This window comes from Mustela nivalis (assembly GCF_964662115.1).
Source record: "Mustela nivalis genome assembly, chromosome: 9".
Classification (NCBI taxonomy): domain Eukaryota; kingdom Metazoa; phylum Chordata; class Mammalia; order Carnivora; family Mustelidae; genus Mustela; species Mustela nivalis.
The window spans coordinates 19,165,462-19,185,917 of NC_139028.1; the positions used below are offsets into that span (position 1 = coordinate 19,165,462).

Genomic DNA, 20,456 nt, shown 5'->3' on the forward strand with positions numbered 1-20,456 from the left:
CAGAAGCCGGCATAGCTGCCTCCCACTAGTCCCTAATATTGCTCAAGCTGCAAAAGCAGACCACGCCTCGCAGCGGTGCCAGTGAAAGGCGGGGCTGACCTAGGGCCAGGCCCACCCCAGGGGCCTTTCCCAGTCACCCAGGCTGGAAAGTGGGTTGGGTCACCCTGGGATTTGTAGGAAGACCAAGCCTTTCCCCAGTCCCCTGGATGCAGAGAACCTGTCCTCGTCCTAGCACCTAACAGACGGAATGTACCCCCCCCTTTGGTCCATGAAAATGTAAACACCTTTGAGAACATTTATTTTTAAACCTCTGCTCCCCACACCTAGGAAAGTGCTGGGCTCAATTAAAATGGTTGAACGAAGACCTGGATTAGGCAGCAGCAGCAACCCATCCCACCGCCCCACTTTACAGATGATGAAACTGAGGTAGAAATCATCAACTCACTCCTAAGGATCCCTGTCCTCCCTGCCCCCCCCCCCAACAGCCTTAGGCTTTTAGGGAATGCAGCGTATCAACAACCAGTGTGCCCTGGAACTGAACAGTCTTCCCTCCTAATACAAGGACAGCCCCTTTCTGGCAGCGAAGATCAGCTGAAAACACCCCCCCCCCACACACACACACGGAGGGGGCGGGAAGGGGGGCGCTTGTCAGGGGAAGTAAAAGGTGCCATCTTAGAAAGTCTTCAAGCCCCACGTCCAAGTGCTTGGTGGTATCAAAAGCTGTCCCCACTACGCTTCTGTCTTTTACTGTGTAGAAAGGCGGGGTGTGGGGGGGCTTCAAATTACTTTAGCTATAGATCTCACAATTATTCTCCCTCTCTCTAATTTGGATGTTAATGTATTAGCTACAGCTTTGCCTTCTAGGCTAGAGATTGTCCCCCCCCCCCGAAATTATACATCCAGATAGTGTTCATTAAAGTAAGATTAGGAGAGGATGCTATGTGAGAGGTATGTAATCTTTTGCAAATGGTTAGTAAATTGGAACTACCCCAATTACCATCTTGTTCATCACACAGGGCTGAATTACTCTGCCTGGGACGGAAGTCTCAGCCACAGCTCTGCTCAGCGCACATTTCATAAATATTGTATACACATGATATTCTCAACCATCTGCTTCGCTGGTCGCCGAGCACATTTTCTGACTTTCTGGTTGACTGCAGAGAGTGGCGGGAGCGGGGCGGCTGTCCTGCCTGCCGGCCTCAAAGCCCAGCTGGGCAGGCCCGCCCGCCCTCCCCAAGGGCTCTGCCGACACCACGTGCCTCAGGCACACGCCGCGCACCCCACTCAGGACCGTGCCCCTCACCAGGAAAGACGGCCCCACCAGTGTCTCTGCTTGGCTCCAGGGGTCTCGCCGAGCAGACGCCCCCCCCCATGTCCTGGGGGGCTGTTCCGGAAGACATCATCTCTAGAAGGGGTGCACAGAAGCTGAGAGGCTGACTCAGAGAACATGCTCCCTCCCTGACCCAGGATGCAGTGGGAGGCTGGGACCGTGTCCTGGGTCAGCTGCAGGGTTCAGCTTCTGGCTGGTGGGGGCCTCCGGTCTGCAACTTGGGGTGGTGCATCCACCATTCTCACAGTCCAGCTCTTCTACCCACCCCTTTGGTTGGGCCAGAGCTGCTCTTGCTGACCACTTCGTTTCCCTAAAATCCCATTTCCGCCCAAGAGGCTGTGCAGTATAGTGTTTTAGAGGGAGGGTCCTGGCGTCAGAACGTCCGGATTTAAAGCCTGCCATGCTGTCGACCTGTTAGGTGATCCTGAGCAATTAGTTTAACCGATCTGTGTCAGGTTTCCTACCTGTAAAATGGGTATAATTATAATACTAGTACCTACCCTCTAAGGTTTTGGTGAGTTGACACTTAGAACAGTAGCTGGCATACAGTAAGTGCTCAATAAATGTCAGCTGTTATTTATTACAAGGGTATCTTGGGTCTCTTCCTGAATCTCGGTATTCCCCACAAACAGCAAGTGTATCTGTAGAATGCTTGGGCTAGATACAAACTGTAAGCAAGAAGGCACCAGGGAGAAGGGGCGGGATCCTTCTAAGGCACCATGTGGTAACATACATTATTTCATTTCTTTCTGACAGGTCCTTGAAACATACATAGATTTACGTCCCTTGTACCGATGAAGAAGGTGAGGCACAGAACATTTTAAGAAGCAGATTTCTTGTTGCTGCCTTTTAAAAACACTTCGTGTAAACTATTTGTTTTACAATAAAATCCCAAATCCTTAACATAGCCCATGGAATCCTCCTGATCGGGTTCTAGCCCGCGGCCTTTTTCATCCCCTGCTGGTCCCTGGTACTCCTGCCTTGCTGGCCTGGTCTCTGTCTGTTTCAGGGCCTGTGGCCATGCTTGTTTCTTCTGCCTGGGCGTGACCTCTCTGTCGCTTTTTGCTGAGATCCTTCCTAGGCATCCCTCTGGTCTCACCTTTCACCTCCCCAGAGAAGCCTCCCTGGGACCCTCCAGACGGGATACGCCCCCCCCTTACACGTGCTTGGATAGCGGCCACCGTGTCCCTTTCACAGCCCCTCTCACCATCGTCACCAAACATGACACTGCGTGTGTGTTGTTTGGCTTACTGGGAGCAGGACTCATGGGGGCACGGTCTATATTAGCCAGGAGAGGTGGCAGCTTTGCCACAGAGATGTGAATCCCCAATGTCACGTTTCTCTGCCATGCTGTGTGTCCCACGATCACTTGGGGATTGGGAACAGCAAAGACGCTAGCACCGTGTGCTATGCCCTCGGGAACACCTGCCCTTCTCAGTGGGCGGCAGGGGTGGGGGACAGAGACTGTAGACTTGTGTGTGGGACATCCCCTCTGGTCCCTGCCACATACCCCGTCCAATGACGAGGGGGCTGGGACCTGGGGTGGAAGCAAGTGGGGTATTTGATCTGCCACGGAAACCTTATCCAGCTTGTTCCCTTGTGTGCTTGTCATGCCTTGTGCACTGCCAGGGACATAGTAGGACTCCCCAAATAGCTGTGGAATGGGTGCGGGTGTCTGTGCGGGTCCGGCAGGATCACCGGGTGAGCCGTGGAGCTGGGCCTCGGACCACGATGCTCCTGATTTCCAATCCGTTGGCCTTTGCGCTCTGCTTGGTTGTCTCCTGTTTTCTGGAACCCTTTTCTCTGTACACAGAGGACAGAGGAGCGAGCGTTTAGACACTTAATAGATTTGTTTTTCCTGATGAAGGTGATGAAAGCTGCATGTCCTCCAATCAGCCTTGCAATCAGCCGTGCAGCCACTCACGCGAGACAAGTGGCAATTCAAATTCAGCGAGCGTTTCTTAAGTGCCTACTATGTGCCGGGCGTGTCATCTCGGCATGTGTGCACAAAGGGCTAGTGCGCTGAGCGCCCTGCTTCCTGCTTTCCAGGCTCAGTAGTGGAGCTGAACTCAAAGGCTGGCCGGCTCAAAGCCCAGCACCCTTTCCCCTGCAGCAGCCAGGGGCTCCCCTGCGTCAGAATCTTCTAGAAGACACCCTGCTCCTAGAGCCTCTGATTCAAAAGATATGGGTGGGGCCTACAGATCTGCATTGTGAACGAGCTCCAGGCATGCCCCCCACCGGCCCTCCCTGCAGCATGCTGTCTGGTGGTGGGTGGCAAGGCACAGGTCCGTCATTAAGGTGGCTCAGGGGTCTTGGCTGGGGAGGAGGGATCAGGAACATCACCCTTCGGTGGCCGGTGTTTGGCACATCCCTGTGAGGCCACCTGTAATCGAAGTGTATAAAATGAGAGGGTTGGACTGGATGAGCTCGGAGGTGCCCTGCAGATCAGACATTCTGGATTCTATGATTGGATGAACAAAACCAAAGATACAGATTCCATTTAAGACTAGGTGGGAAGTGCTACAGACTAAAAATCGTGTAACACTAAGCGCCCAGGGGAGTCAAGGAGTTCTCCAAGTAGCCGGTGTGAGCTCACCGTACCGCGGAGCCCTGGGGAATCCAGGACACGTGTAAGAGGCGACCCCGCTGTGCAAGGAGCTAACAGCCCGGTGTGGAGAGACACACACACTCGGGACGATGCTAGGAAAACGTGTCTGGATAGAACCAAGTGTTAATTGGTGTGAGTCTGTCTAGGGGCTCCTGGCCGCCGGGTCTGAGAAGCCCCAAGGAGGAGGTAGGACTCCCGGAGCCTAGAAGTTCAACAAGAACATACAAGCAACATTTGCACAACCCCATAGCATTTTTATCTACCCGGTCCCCACAACTTGGGGTGAGGTGGGTATTTTCAGGTTGAAGAAACAGACTTGGAGCCTTGCCCACAGTCAACTTTTATTGCAAAGGAGTCGGGATTTGAACCTAGCCCATGTCGGGGCACCTGGGTGGCTCAGTGGGTTAAAGCCTCTGCCTTTGGCTCAGGTCGTGATCCCAGGGTCCTGGGATCAAGCCCCCCATCAGGCTCTCTGCTCAGCGGGAAGCCTGCTTCCTCCCCTCTCTCTGCCTGACTCTCTGCCTACTTGTGACCTGTCAAATAAATAAATAAAAATCTTAAAAAAATAAAAAACCAAAGCCCATGTCCTTTGGGAGACTGGGCAGGAGGGACAAGAGGGATGGCACCCCTTGCCCAGGCCACACGGGGGTTCCAGAGGGAGGTGAAGTAGCAGAAGAGGCTGGCTGGGGGAGGCATCTGCTGACTCAGAGCCCCCAGACGCCTCCCTGCTATGATGGGGAAACTAAAGTTCGTGCAAGCGGTGTTTCCGGTTGCTGCCACTGTTACCCGCGGATGAAATGGGGAGCGGCCAGGGCCCAGACAGGCCGTGCCCGTAGTAGAGCGACTCTGGGTCCTGGAGGCACTGGGTTGCTACGGCCTCTCTCCAGGCTACCCCTGGGCCATGCAACGTATTTGTGTGAATCGGAAAAGGCAGGCCTTCCAAGCAGATGCAATGGGTCGTCGGGTCTCCATGCTTGGCTAGCGGACGGTGGATCCCTGTCCTTGACCCGACACTCTGGTCAAGTGAACGGTCTGTACAACTGTCCTGGCCGGAGGCCTTGTCTCCCTCCCACCACACGCGCACACACACTCACACTCAAACACCTGGACCAACACCTTCTCCTCGCCCAAGGAATTCACTTCCGTGAGGGAACTGGAAACCTCTGTGACTTCATGCCACTGCATCCCTCCCTCCCAAAAGGTTTTCCCACCGAATCCCTTCTCAGAGGGCCAGCTGGCTGTGGGCCGGAAGCAGTTTTGAGAATAAAATCTACAAGGTCAGGGAGAAGCAGAGCCCCGAAGTAGTCAGATTCTGTATCTGACTTTAAGGATAGAGTAACAAAGAAGATAGTGCCCAGAGGCACCGTCAAGGACAGACCAGGCTTTCCAGACACCCCCTCCCCTCATCAAACTGTTAAAATGGAATACAAAGCTCAAGTCTTTATTACAGGAAAAAAAAAAAAAAGGTAGCAGCCGCTGAGGGGGGAGAAGGGAGAGCCACACCGAAATCAATACCGGCCAGGACAAGCATTATCCCATGTGGAACACCTCAAGCCTTTGCCTAGAAAATTTGATTGGATCTTCAGAAAAACCTATTAGTGTGTTGTCAGGACCTTCTGGTGATAACTGACCAGCGCTTGCCAATCGATGTGATTCACTTGTGCAGCTCCTGATTTTTTAACAGCATAATTGTTTTTTTAATAACGGGCTGGCTCGCCCACTCCAGCAAGCGGGGAGTCAAAGCCAGACTCCCGGCTTAAAAGAGAGAGACACACACGCAGCTCTGGCCACTTCTTCCTAATTGCACAATTACGTTACAGAGCACCGGGGATAGGAGGGCTGCGCTGGGGGTGAGGCTTTTTTTTTTTTTTTTTTTCTTCAGCGAAGCCGAGGGAGTGAAGAAAAGTCACAGAAGTAATTACATGAGTCAAAATTATTTGCTAAATGAAATCCGTTCTTCACAAAGGAACCTTTATTTATTTTTTAAGAAAAAAAAGGCAAAAATTGCATGATCTCAGCACGGCAAGGATAGCATAAAGCGACAGTGGAATTAGTGGTCAATTATTACAGCTTCTTAATTTTCAACCCGAGAGCTTGCGAGGCATTTTGTTGGGGGTTTTAAATGCACTGTAACAACAGCAGTATTTCTGCTCTTTACCATGCCTTGGATCTGAGATGTCAAAGTACTTTACAAACAAATAACTCGAAACAATTTGGGATTGAGGCTCTTTATAGATGGAGAGCAGGGCCCAGGGAGGAAGCAATTTGCCCAAGGTCACGGGCTGAATCAGAGGCACAGCTGGAAACACTACTCATGAATGCTGGCTCCTGGAGCCGGAGCTCATCACCCAGCAGCCCGCCTCCCTCCCACGCACACACCAAAACAAAACCCAAAAGCGGGGAGACAGCCATGGGGCAGAGAAGTCACCTGCCCTCCAAAGCCCAGGGTGTCCACACAGACAATTTGCCTTACAGATGGGACGCTGGGCGTGTGGGTCGGCTATCTCTGCAGACTGCAGTTGCCGAAACCTAGAGAATCGGCCGCTAATGGAAGTTGACCGTGTTCTTCGTGTGTTTGGGGCAGCTCAGCTTTCCCTCTCGAGTCCCCCGGTGTATTTGTCCGATGCTTGCAAAGTGTCAGTCTCCCAGGAAGGTACTCTGGTGCTCTGTCCACCTGGAAGGTCTCGGCCTTTCCTGCACTAGCTCCCTCACGAAACTGCCCCAGTGCGGGCTCAGGGTCGGGATGCAAAATTCAGAAGAGGAGAGGAGAGAGCAGGAGAGGGGGGAGAAAGCAGGCGAGGAAAGAAAGGCAGGTGGGCCTGGTTTCCAGCCTTTGCAGGCTCTAGGACCTCTTCTTACTGAGCCTCTACCCCGCACTACAGCAAAATCCGTTACAGCCCCCCGAATACAATTTATAGGTGACTATTTCCCTGGGCAGCTTGGTTGCACTTTACTGGTTGATCACATTACAGTTTTGTAGATATTTAATTAAACATGTAATAATTTTGATTTTACAGTTTTCTTCTCTGTATTTGGTGCTCATTTTTTTCTTCTTCTTTCTGGCCCTCAAATGTGTTCAGAGGGTCTGGAAATGTTGATAGGATGGAGGCACACCCATGTTGACCTTCATGGGTAAAACCGGCCCAGAACAAGACAGAAAGGGGGATGGATGAGACAAAACAAAGTTGACTAGGACAGCGAGAAAGCAGAGTAGAAACCAAACCGAAAACATAACAGCAATTCAGCAAAGCAGACAGAAGGAGTTGCAGAGACTACAGAATTGCTGGTTAGGAAGGAGAGGGAAAGCAGGCCTTACCAGGGATATTTCCAGGAAAAGAGACAGACAGATGAAAGGCCAGTCCAACCATAGATGAAAAAAAATCTTATTATTCAATAATTTATTGAGCACAAGGCCTGATACTACGTGTGGCTTCAGAGCTAGAGCTGGATCAGATACAGGCTCTACTCTCCAGGAGTTCACTGTTTTATGGAGAGACAGAAAGGAAAACAAACGGGTCAGGTCTGCGGCTAAGGACGGCGGTGGAGGGGAGCACAGGAGGCTGGGGCTGGGCAGGTTCCGAGCAGGAACCCAGGGGAGGGGCTCTTGGAAAGCTCAAAGGCACCAACGTGCGGACGGCTGGCAAGGGGAGGAGCTTGAGGAAGGCCCCGGGCAGGGGTGGGGACCGGGCTCTGGGTGCTGGAAGGCCACTGGCGAGGCTGAAAAGCCAAAGGAAGGGGGGAGCATTTGCATGGATCCTGAAGCCAAAGGTCAACCAGGAGTGGTTTCCCAGGCCTGGTGGGAGAGGTAGGGAGGGGCCGGTTTACTTTTGTTTAGGACTCGGACAGGGGGTGGGGGACAGGTGCAGGGGCGGGGCAGCCCGCGAGGAGGCTGTCTTCTTGCCTCTTGCGGTGGGAGGGAAAGGGCTGTATGACAGAGGGGACGGGATGAGCTTGGGTCAGGCCAGAGAAGAGTTTAGGGTACAGGGGGCAGGAGTCGGGAACGGGTTAGAAGTAGGAGACGAGAGAGAGAGAGAGAGAGAGAGAGGGAGGAATCAAGGATGACCCCCCCAGGACCCCGGTTTGAGGGGCCGCTGATGCTGCTGCCTGGCGGAGGGAGTGTAAGGAAAAGGGCAGGCGTGGAGGAAAGTTTTCATTTCCCCAGAGCCCAGTGATCCTAAGGCAGGTGCCGTACTAGAGGGGATCCTGTCCCAGAGAGGCCTCTGAAAAGCTGCTGGAAAAAAACAGAAAAACCTTTAAAGGAGTGGGGAGAGACCCTGGTAGACTGGTCATGGGAAAACTGGTAGTGTTGTAGGGAGCACTCCTGGCCAAGCCAGACACAACGCAGAGACGAAACACCAGAGATCTGCTCATTCAGCCTCAGAAGAGAGGGCCTCAGGCCCCTCCAGGCAACAGGACAGAGGCCTCTGAGACCACGTTCAACGCAGGACTGCCCCCCCCACGGCTGTGATTCATGAAGGGGGTCGACTGGAAGTTAGCTCGAGCTCTCCCCAGAAGTCCGTGTGTTCCCTGACTAGCCTGTAACCTGTGTACCAGCTAGGGCGATGGGGGGGGGGCGGACGGAGACAAAGATCTCCATCAATCATGGCAAATACAGGGGGTTAAACTCCCATCACCCAGAGCTGACCCTTTCCTACGGGAGGAAGTAATGAGCTAGAAATAAGTGGTATCTGAGGCCGAGTCTGAGTAAATCTGTGATCATGGACATTTCAAGCCATGGCTTCGGCCTGGGCTTTCAAACAGATGGATGGTCTAGCATGAAATTGCCAAGACGAAGGAGACAGGCCGCGCGGCTGGGGAAGTGGCCGGGGCCGCGCACGGAGCTGGATTCCCAAATCCTGGCCCAGGACTCGCTCCGCATTCACGGGAAGTAAGCAGCCCCATGGGAAAGCAACTGCGTTTCGGTCCCGCTCTTTGATGTTGGCAAAGGGAAGACAAACGAGGGCTCTCTGGTTTGGGGACGGCATGAATGAACCACACACGTCCATAAATAAACCAGGAGCCTCCAAACACGCTGCTCGTTTGTTCGCACAAAAGCCGGGCTGGCAGCCCTCTTGCCGAGCCGTGTTCACAGTGGGATCCTTAATGCATTGTGAGCGTTCAATCAAACTTTTAGTGGTGAAACTCTGGGAGCAAAAGCCAGCTAAGCCCAAATGGTCCCTTTGCTTTTCCATCTTTTGTGGCTGCCTGGCTGTACTCTTACGGGTTTTGTTGTCAACAAACTCCTGGCTTGCCTTTGAGCACTCCAAATTATTGAAAATGACTACAGCTTAAGACTGGCAGGATGATTGTTAAAAACAGCCCTGGCATTAATCATAGCTTAAGAGCTTTTGGAAAATGATTCTAATTCAGAAGGGGTGGCTTACAAAGAGGCTTGTCGAAAGCGGAGCAGACATCAACTTCTGAAAGGCGAAAAGCCTCCTTGGTACCCACACCTGGCTCCTTCGGAAATCCAGCTGGTAGACGTGTGCGGGGGCGGGGGGACACAGTGAACCCCGCCAGCTCAGCCCATCGGAGACCACCTTGGGTTTTGCACAGGTCTCACGGCACCCATCCCCCTGATCTGCCCCCCCTGCCCCAAGATGGGAAACACTTCTGGGAGTGCCCACGATTACATGTCTTACTCGTAGTCCTTGGAATAAGGAAGAGGTGGCCCGGCGCCTCGTATCCTGTCAAGTCAGAATGTCTTAGACCGGTGCTAGAATAAGCTGTGTGCACAGAGGCAGCTGCGTGGGCAAACACACGGTCAGCATTTGCAAAGAACTGGGCAGGGCAATGAGCGAATACTTCTGCCTTTTGCCTGCCTGGCACAACAAAGGAGAATGATTTTTGCCATCAGCATTCTCCCTATCATGGAATCATTGCACAATTTAGTATGATTAATGGTTTCCATTTAGGAGAAAGCAGAGAATGAAAACAGTGGGGGAGTGGCAGCAACCAGCTGTGGGGGTTGTGGCCACAGCTAGAGCAGAGGGGCCGGAGAAGGTGGGGCGAAGGGAGGCGGCTGGTGCCTGCCGGCCGTGCCCGCTACCCTTCCTTCCCGGCGTGACTGGGGAGGCACTCTGGGGCGAAGAAACACATGGCTTTGGACATGCATTTGCAGAAACAGTCTGAGAGTGCAGCCTCGTGATGATGCACGGTTTGCTGCTTTGTCCTCGTAGCCTTCCGAGCACTGGTGACTGAGGAGCCCCTCCCTCTGGACCTGCCAAAGGGAGCTTGGTTCCTGGAAGTTCCTACCTAAGGGTTGTATGGCTGGAGCTAGCAAACTCACTACGTCACTTCTTGGCATTCCTGAGGGGCCCACGGGGTTGCCACACAGGGAGAGCCCCCACCTCTGGGCTAGGATGGCGGCGGCGGTGGCGGCCTTGACCAGAGCCACCTCTGTCTCTGGAGCCCCCAGGCTGGATGACCTAGTCTCAGCTCCCATCGGCTGGGTCCCCGGGGAGTTCTTGTCCACTCTGTAGCGTCCCGCTCTTTCCACTTCTGAAGGCACTGCTTCTGGTCAGATCCCACGGCTGCTGGAGGTGGGTGGTGAGACAGTGGCCGCCACAGCCAGAGACTTGTGGGTGCTGATAGAAACCAACCGGGAAAACACAGAGGATTCAAGAGGGCTTTTTTTTTTTTTTTTTGCAATAAGCTTTTGCAACTGAAGCCAGAAAGGGAGAAAATTGGTGATCTTGGCTGGGTCTAATGTGACTCAAGACCCTTCTCGATGCATTGGTGTCTCTGCAAGGAAATCTAATATTTTCCATAAACTGTCTTAAGCATCTCCCGGGCTACATTTCTGGCTGTGTTAAGAATCAAGCCATCAAGAACAGCTGTGAATGTTATAAACTTTCAGCAGCAGCAATGGGCTTTGGCAGGGAAGTAGGAGCAAAAAACCCAAGTAGGACATTTCAGTTGACAGTAATGGCATTTTCCCTTCCTTGTCCAAACGATAAAAGATTCATGCTCCTAATTGCAACACTATAGCTGCCCCCATCACTTTATTCTGGGAGAGGAGGTTAGAGAAAACAGGCCTAGAGAGAGGGAGAGAAAGAGAAAGAGAGAGAGATGGATAGTAATTTCGTCACTAGCTAACAGAGACTGATTAGTGCAGAAGACTTCCTTCCATAGCAATACTTTTTAATCAGGTCTGCTGTGTCTGGGCAAACAGCTTTTGTGGATTAGCTAGACTGGAGCCTGCCAGCATCTGTTGCAAGTTTAAACGATGAAATACACAACTACAGAGAAAACAAACCAAAAAGAGTAATAAAGTCACACATTTCAATATTCAGCAACCATTAAGGGATTTAAATATTTGCTTGCTATTAAAGGCTTGCATTAGGCTCTTCCAACACCAGCTCTGGAAGACTGAAATATCAATTACCGATCAATTTTCCCCCTAAGTAAACACTAATGCAGGATAAACAGTATTAGAAGATGCAATCGTGACATTGCTGACTTCAGGATGGACTTCCTGCTGGTAACAGCAAGTTTGAGCCTGGTGATTAATTAACCTGAGAAGATAGCACTTAAGGAAAATTTAAGGCGATCGTGTGTCTGAAATATGACTGAGCAGGTGCACGTTTGGAGGGCGGCCGAAGTCACGGGCCCAGAGTGAGCCTCGCTAGCATTTCTCACTTTTCCCAGAATCGCTGCCCCCACAGCTCAAAGCCGCGGAGAGTTAGGAGGGAGTGGAATGGGACAGACTGTGGGTGTATGGGCGAGAGAGAAAGCAGTAGATTTTAACGCCTGTTCCTCCGTGGGATGCATTCCAGAGCCAAATATGCAAGGACTGGGGTGCAATTCCCAGCACTGGCCAGCAGGGGCAGTAGACTTTGGACTGAAAAATGACCTCAACCAATTTCCTGGCTACGGCAGAGCTGGGAAAGGGGAAGACTTGCAAAAAGATTCCTGATTTCAAATCTCAGTTTTGGGGTGCTTGCATTATCCTTGTGCCTGATGCCCTCTTTCTGGCATGTGTAATGAAGTGGCAGAGCAACTTGGAGGCATCAAATACCATGCCTCCTATCAGGGGCACACGGAACAATTTTGAGATGAGCACGAATAGGGCAAGAAACCTGGTTTGAATTTTTCTAAGGTGCCCAGCCTCATAGTGAAGGCCCTTCACAATATACGGTAGCAAGAATGAGGCTCCGCTTAGCCACTTCCAAATCCATCCTTCCCTGTGGGAGAACAGATACTCTGTCCCAGCAGGTGAGGATGACCCGGCTGTTAGCAAAGCAGTCAGGTCCTCCAGACCGGCGGGAAAGCTGCCTACACCGAGCACGGACTTGCAAATGTCAAAGTTTTTGAGACACAGAATTGGTGACCTTCACACTAAGTCAAAAGTGCAACTCAGCCGCCCAGTACTCGGCCAGTCTCCAGCCTACTCCTTGCTGGGTGCCTACTGTGTGCCTGCCACTGTGTGACCACTGGCCCACAAGGTCTTTGGATGGCAGTCAAGAGTCCTGGGCAGTGGTTTAGGATACCCAACTGCTTCATTTTGGAAATCTTTCCAAGGTATACGTGTGCGGCTGTGGACAGACTTTTCCCTCTGAAGGCACGGGGGGCTGCCAGTTCTTTATGAACGAGGGCCGCGTGCTTGGTACCCTGACAAAAAGGGTCTGAGGCAAATTCACAAGGAAACAAAACGCTTTCACTCAGGCGGGGTCCTCCTACCTGTAGCACGGTGCCTGCCTGGTTGCTTTAAGGCTCTGGATGACAGACTCAAAGGAACATTTCTCCACGGGGAAAGTCCATGGCAGAACAAGAATTACATCTCAAGTAGACAGAGGACAGTGAAAGATTGCACCAATTAACACCCGCATATCACCTCGGGGTTCCAGTTGATGTATTTGGAGAATGCAAGCAGGCCAAAACATTCGTGAGAACCCTCCGGAGAGCACGAGGGCCGTGTTCGCTCCCACGCCAAACCAGCGACTGGGCAACTTATCAAGCTCACATGGGCTGCCCCTGGCGCCTCCTCATCTGCATGCCCTGCAGAACTCTAAGGGCCCTGTGTGCGCCAAGTTGCCCCCCCACCTGCCTCAGTTCAGTGAACCTGGGTCCCTGCCATGTAGGTCACGGCTGAATCTGGATCATCATGCTACAGACCAGGGGACAGAGGTGGTTACACCTTCCAAGGCAAGCTTCACGAGGACATGCGGTGTCCACACGCAGAGGGGCCCGAAGAGCTCCCTCAGGCGGACGGTACCCACCTCTTGGTAGCCATGGGTGAAGCCTCCATCCCTTTATTCCATCTCCCTCCATCCTGTATGGCTGACTTTGTGTCTGGCACCTCATTTGCTAAGCACTTTCTGCCTCTCTCATGTATCTCTCCTAACACTTATGGGGACCCTTACCTTCCAGAGCAGGAGACCAACGCCAGGCAGGGTGGGTTCCCGGCCTGAGGTTTCACAGCTAGTGTGTGTGATGGAGCAGGGACAGGAGCCCGTCCTCTTAATCTCTGCCCTCTATCACCTTCTGAAGAAGCTGTGATGAATTAGTGCTCTCCTGGCTCTATGCCCCTGCCGAGGCCCAGACTGGCCCTTGAAACCATGATTCTCCTGCCCGGGCTTTGAGGACAGCCACAGACTGATCCCACCTTCCAAGTCTCATCTGGCTTGCTTTTTCCTCCCACCCCAGGCCAGCAGGCTGGCTGGGCTTACTGCCCTCGGCGCCTTCGGCTACCATTCCCTCGATTCTAACCCATGCTTTTGGGCCCCCTGGGACTCCAGCTCCTCCAGGAAGCGGTCTTGACTCTCCAGCCCGTTTCCCTTCTCCAAGAAATTCCCCCAGGGCTCTGGGAGCTCCTTAACCATCATTTGGCAGGGCCCCCAGGTCTGAGGCCCAGTTTCACATGGGGGGGACGGACGCCCTGGCTAGTCTCCCGCGACTGTCACACACTTCTCGGTGTATATCACAACAGGAACACACAGCAGACGCCGGGAAACTGTGTATCCGATCCGCTGATTTGTACAGAGATAGGCAAGAGACAAGACCAGGCCGGAGGAGTGAGATGCACAGCCTTGGACTTTTCGGGAGCTTACCTTTCCTTCCTCGGCTGAGCTCTCCGCAGTACCTGCCCCAGAGAGAGAGAGAGAAAAGGAAGCTCTGCCCCAGCTGGGCCAAGGGCGGTTTGGGGCTGCTCACATTATCCGCTGATTTGTGAGATCAATCACCATGAAGTGCAGTCATTGCTCACTTGGGCCTGCAAGGCAAGGGGGGCAACAGCACACGGGATCCTGCTGTGCGCCTGTCCTGAAGTCCGGGTGCCTAAGCAGCGAGTGAGAACCGGCTCCTGCAAGTGGCCGCGCACGTCCCCTGCGGACCATCCTTGCATTACAGGAGAGAGCGCTTGAAATGAAGAAGGCAGAATGAACTGTTAAGACACGAAATCCCGAAGGCAGAGACAGGTGGAGCAGCCAACACAGGGAAGTTGGTGGGGGTGGCGGGTGAAGGGGGAGGGAGGGCGGGCGGAGGCGAATTAGCGGCGGCGGGGGCCCTCCCAGCTGGCCCATCACTGCCTGGCGCGCACCTGCACAAATCGCTGAGTCCACGAGGCCAGACAACCTGGCCCACCTGTGCAGAGTGGGGGAGAAGAGAGCAAGGGCAGGGAGGGTGAGCGGAGGAGAGAGACAGCAGTTTGCAGCCCCGGCCGGCAGCCTCTCCAGGCTCTTACTGCCCGCCTCAGGCAGGCTCCACGCCCGACCCTGGGGAGGAAGCTGGACCCGGGCCCCCATCTCTTCTCTCGCGCCCCAGCGTCCGTAAGAAGTCCATAAAGAGAGTAAAGGATCACTTCGTAACATTAATTTTTTTTATTAAGAAGACAGATATTTTATAGTACTTCTTTTTTTTTTCTTTTTTTTTTGTAAAAATGGTATACATGAACCAATACAAAATGCGAATGGGAACATATGGATATGGAATTTCTTACACCATAACATTGTTCATGTACACCTTAAAAACAGAACTGGCCTAAAGGGAAAAATAAGACGTCGGTGTGACTAAAGAACAAGCTTATTTGGCATCAATTATACATCCTTCATTATTTTATATTCCTTTAAAAAACACAAAAAACAAGTTTGTTCTTTCTTCACTCTAAAAAAAGTGATCAACCTGTACAAAGTAATACTCAACAATACATTTCAAACAGTGCACTGTATACTTAAGAAAAAATACATAAACCAATATACAACTAAAACCCATAATTTCCTGTTTTTGCTTTATTTTTATTTATTTTTTTTCTTTTCCAATGTGTGGGGCCTACACTTTGCAATCTACCTGAGACGGAAAACACCAATCGAAACACATGAACCTGAGACATGTCAACATTGTAAGCCATAAAGTTACATCAGGAACACTGCACTACTGTACACTTTTCAAAACAAAGATGGGAGGTCCCAAAAATGAGATGCCAATTTTGAGAGCAATGGTAGGCTTTTTTTTTTCTTCCCCCTAAAAAGAACAACTGAAAAGACCTTTCAACGACATGCTAAATGGTTCTCACCCTTTGATGCGGTTATACTATGCTCAGAATGGGTGCTAAGGGCTCGGAATAGAGCTGCACGTTATAAAATTCATTGAGAAATGGATGTTCCTTGTGACTTTTTGTCTTGGTTAAGTGCCTAGGGATAGGAGGGGGGAAAACAAAATGCTGCTCAATATGGATTTTCTTTTACATATCAGTCCGTTCCCAAAAGGCCCCCATATTGCAATGGTTCTATCAAAGGTTAAAACAAAGACAAGAAAAATAAACACACTTTCAAGTAACAAAGAGTTGATACTTTTTTTCCCCCTTAAATAAATCAGTGTAAGTTTTCCACATAATGTAACAATAGTAAAAATGCACCTTGCAAAATCCAAAATTACTCACTGAAAATGTTATATAATATATATTTATATATATATAGATCTCTTTTTTGATGCCATCTTTCCATAGGGACTGTATTCTGGAGTCGGAAGCCTTACCAAAACATATGGTAAGAGTTTTTAGTTTTCGTCCTTCGGGACTACTTCTAGATTTCCTAGACGTATCAGTGAAAATCCCCACATTGCTTTAAAAAAATGCAAATGGTAACTTGACTCCTCTACCTTTTCCCGAGGCTCCCCATCTAAGATATGTTCAAGGTAACTTATTTTAGTAGCTATGCACTATGGCTGCCATCATGCGAGGATCAGTAATTTTTGGCAGATGGTTCTTAAGGCTGAGGAAAGAGGCCAAGGCTAGTGTATGAAAGGTAAAAAGATAAAAACACTCACATTTGAGTTTTGATTAAGTAACTGAAAATCCCTACATGCTGTTTTTCCACCTCTGCTCTGACCTTTCGAGAACTGAGATCGACAGCAGACCAGTGTGAGAACAATACCGGCCCTCCTTTTATACCTCCTGCCTTTGTCAAGCCAAATCTGAAGGAATGAAAGTTTCACACGGATTTGAGTTGGAAATCCCAGCATGACAAATATCTGTAATATACAGTACATGCAGGCCACATCCTACTGCCTTCCTAACTAAGCACAAAGAAAAAAAAAAAAACAACAAAAAACCAACCCTGTTCCATCCAGTCATTCACACGCCACGCGGACTTGCTTTTACCTACAAATTAGTGAGAAGTATGGCCGATTGGGAAAGGCGGATGGAATCGTTTGGAACAGAAATAACCAGAGCAGAACTAGCTTTCCCCCCCTCCCTACTTCCCCTCCTGTGGCAACTCAAATTTGTCCACTTATATAAAAGGAACAGACCTCACCTGTCAGGTCCATTTAGGGCATTGAAAAAGGAGGAGCCCTTTCCGCCCCCAAACCTTTCTGGACAGTGTGGGGCATCTATGCTGAGCCGTCTACAGATACAGAATTAAAGACAGATTCAATCTCATTGTGACACACCTCACTTGCAGATAACCTTGTACAGTAATGTAGTTCCACAGCAAACAGAACATTTTCTGAATCACAGTCTAAGTTTCTAGTCTTCACTGCTCTACGTATTTGAAACATGGGTAGCAGCAAAGAGTCCTCATTGTTCACCCAAATCTTTACGACAACAGAGAAGAATGCATTATGGACACACTAAATTCTGAACTATGAAATCTAAACTGTGCTGGTTCTCCTTTTATGGAACTGAACTTTGAAGAGAAAGCAGTTTCTTCAAAAAAGAACAACAACAAAAAAAGCAAAAACAATAACAAAATAAGGGGAAAAAAAGATTCTAAGGAATCCCAGCAGGCAAATTCCAAAATGGGAGATTTTGGAAAAAAAAAAAAAAAATCCAAATTTTTTTTGGAGAAAAATAAATGCGCACAAAGGAAAAAGAGGAAAAAAAAAAAAAAAAAAGGAACGCAACCAACAAACAAAAAACAAGGCACAGAATTTCTGCAGTCTACTCAAACTAAAGCCAAGCATCCAAGTTTGACTTGGTAGGAAGAAGTAAAACTTAAAAACAAACGAAAAAGAAAAACAATAACAACAACAAAAAAAACCCAACCAACCAACAACAACAAAAAAAAGAGGTGTCACAGCAGAGTGTACTTTCAAAGAACATTTTTTTTTTTACACAGCAAATCCCAAGCCTTCCCAGTCTCGCACCTTTCCACCCATTCATAAAAAAACACACGAATTTCTCGCAAGTTCCAACATCACTGTCTCTTTATCATCTAAATAGGGCCAGTTGGACACCTCATTGAAACAAAAAGGCTGATCTAGATGAAGTACTCTTTCTTTTCTTCGGAGTTGTTCTGTCCTCCTTCTGCATTGATTATAGCTGTGTCTGCGTCTGCTGCGTCATCGGCTCCTTTGGCTTCATGAGTGAAGTATGTACCTGAAAGATGAAGGGGTAAATCACCGTGACTGTCTGATGGCCTCTGTGCAAAGCGGTACCGAGATGGCAACTTGCTTTATGGCCATCATCAGCCGAAGTGGTGTGCAGGCAGCAGAGGGGAAAAAAACAATTGGAAGGAGAGAGCGAGGTGGGTGAGACAAATGGGCATCCGGGGGTTCCAAAGGCACCACTCCAACTGAACCGCTGCGATATAATTCAGCAAATGAGACATTAGAGCAGTGATTATGACCAGAGGGTGTCGGCAGAAGAAGACGTGAGTGGGAGCTAAAAATGCAGAAAGCTGGAGAGCTGCTGACTGACGTGTGAATAGTCAGCGCCAGGACCAATGACCAGAGATGTGCGCGCACATGGTTGAAGACCAAAGCAAGGAAGAGCAATTAGCCAATTAATGAATTAGGGCCCTGATGATGTTCTACTGTCGCCTCAGCTCGTTTATCGCCCCCCCCCACCTCCTGTCTGTGGGAGCCCTGGCTGCCTTGTGGGTCAGCGGGGGCCCGCACGGGCACGTCTGACCGTCTTCTGCCTCCCGCTTCAGCGTGGGGTTCCCGATCGAGAAGCAGCTGGTTATCATAACTCCTGGGATCAAGACTTTGGGTCTGTCTTAAGGGACAAGTGAGTCTTGCTCAAGGTGTGACTCTAGCCCGGACCCGGATTCATGGATTCGCTAATTGACACAGCCACTGGAGAATGACGACACACAGGATGCTCCAAGGGGGAAACACTCTCATCGGCAGGTCCCAGCCGTTTACGGGAGTTTACGGAGAGAGATGAGGGCTGCCCCTCAGCAGGACATCTAGGTAGCGCTCGTCCCGCCTACCATCACCCAACAGCCCTCCTCCCGTGATACAGTATATTCTTGAAGATTCTTAAGGAGAAAAAAAGGCTGACACAGTGGTGGTATTTTCAGGTTTTCGTCCGTGACAAATCTGAGCAGGCAGGCGGTCAAATGTCCCCCTTCTGTCCCTTTCTTTCCTCTGGCCCCTCGTTCTCCACAGCTGCTGACTTGACTCACCCCTGCTCTCTGGCCTCCCCTCCCAGGCTCTATCAAGCCAAGAGGCTGGGCGTTCTCGGCTCAGCGGGCTGCCTCCTGGGCAGGGTAGAGGGTTCCCAAACACAGAGACGAGCACTGTGGGTGCTCAAGGTGGTTTCAAGTACCCTGGGCCTCCATTGCTGGGCTCAGGGGGCCTTCCCCAAACCCCAATTCTACGATCCAGTGGTATGTAAGCGGCTGCGGTTAATGCTATAGGAAAACCCCACAAGCTCACTGCACAGAGCTGGAGAAAAACAGCGGAGAGAGATGGGGCCGACAAAGAGAGGGAGAATAAATTACCAAGAGCGGGGGAAGAGGACCAGAGCAGCATGGAGGCACAGAGGAGGAGCGTTGGAAAAGATGATTGCCCATCCAGGCTGCACAGCTGATAAGTGTGATGATTAATGGCAATTTAAATCAATTGCACTGATAATTTTTTAAAAAATACATATTTATGTGGCTTTTAAAGCACATCAAAGCAAGGAAGTATTCTAGCCGCTGTGACCATCCTCCCCGGAGCTTGGGACCAGGCAGCACTGCGTGTCCACCTGCTTCCCAAAAAGCAGCAGAGGGTTCGGGCACGTTCTTCCCATGTCGATTGCTTTGGGGTTCACGCCCCACCTCTCACACCCCGGCCCCTATTTTTACAATTTTTGCTCCAGGCCCAATTACGGAGTGCAGAATCACACGTCTAGAAAGCTTTTAGAGAAAATCCAAATCAAGAAGCGCTCATCAGCCCTCGGAGTCCTCATCAGCAGCTGCTAAGAGTTTTGTTTTTTTTCCTCTCCCAGTTTCGGGAAACCTCGGTAAGGCTGTGTGACCACATAATCGAAACCGCCCATGGAAGAAAACCTTGTCCAGTCCCCAGAGGTAGGGGCGGTGGTGGCGGGAGACCTTCTGCCTGCCAGAGCACCTTGCTTACCTTTATGTCTGGCAAAATAGCGGCCCAGAATGATGAGCAAACACAGCATGGCGAACACGACCACGGCCACGACGCCGCCGATCACGGCGTGATCCACCGCTCGGATGGCGCCCTCCTCGCCCGCTCGAGAATCTGTCGGAATCAGAAAAGGGAGAGGGCTGTAGAGCTCGTGGCAAGACACCAGCAGCCCTGGCCACACTGCCTCCGGATCGGAGGTCACCTTCTTTTCTAATGGAGGAGTCAGAGCGACAAGCCAGGTGGATCCGGTGACACCAAGGGCACACACTGACCTGTCCAGTGCCGGACTGATCTGTTCTCCCCGCAAGGCAATTTTGTGATACGCAGCGGAGGAGCACTAAGGGACCAGGGAGAGAAGAAACGGTCTGTCTGGTGCTGGCCTGGTCTTAGCGTTCCCTCCGTCTGTGTCCTGCTGCAGATCCCAACCAGGAGGCCCACCTAGCTACTCCAGGGCACTGGGGATGGCACCCTCGGGCCCTGGAGGGGAGGCGGCGGGAGCTTTCAATAGCTGCCCAGCGACTTCTTCCCCACCAGGCACGAGCATAGGGAAAGGAGCTCACAAGCCACAGCCGCCTCGAGATAAAACAAGGCTTATAAAACTAAAGACAGGTGACATGCTTGCTACATTCAGGATGTACGAGGGAGTAAGCCTCCTTCGAAAACCTAAAAACCTATTTCAAAAAACAGACAGCAAAGAATAATTGTCCATTG

General features: G+C 50.9%; 1 protein-coding gene across 6 annotated transcripts in view; it reads right to left on the reverse strand.

The window, feature by feature from the left end:
* Window positions 1-14,743: 14,743 nt before the first annotated feature.
* CADM1 (cell adhesion molecule 1) overlaps window positions 14,744-20,456 on the reverse strand; it is a 325,642-nt gene continuing 319,929 nt past the window's right edge. For all 6 annotated transcript variants that reach the window (XM_082682635.1, XM_082682633.1, XM_082682631.1 and 3 more), the window contains 2 exons: window positions 19,728-19,859; window positions 14,744-17,754 (listed from right to left, as the gene is read on the reverse strand). In XM_082682635.1, the coding sequence (XP_082538761.1) occupies window positions 17,636-17,754; window positions 19,728-19,859 (251 nt within the window). In that variant the 3' untranslated portion in view covers window positions 14,744-17,635. The remainder of the gene's footprint in view (window positions 17,755-19,727; window positions 19,860-20,456) is intronic.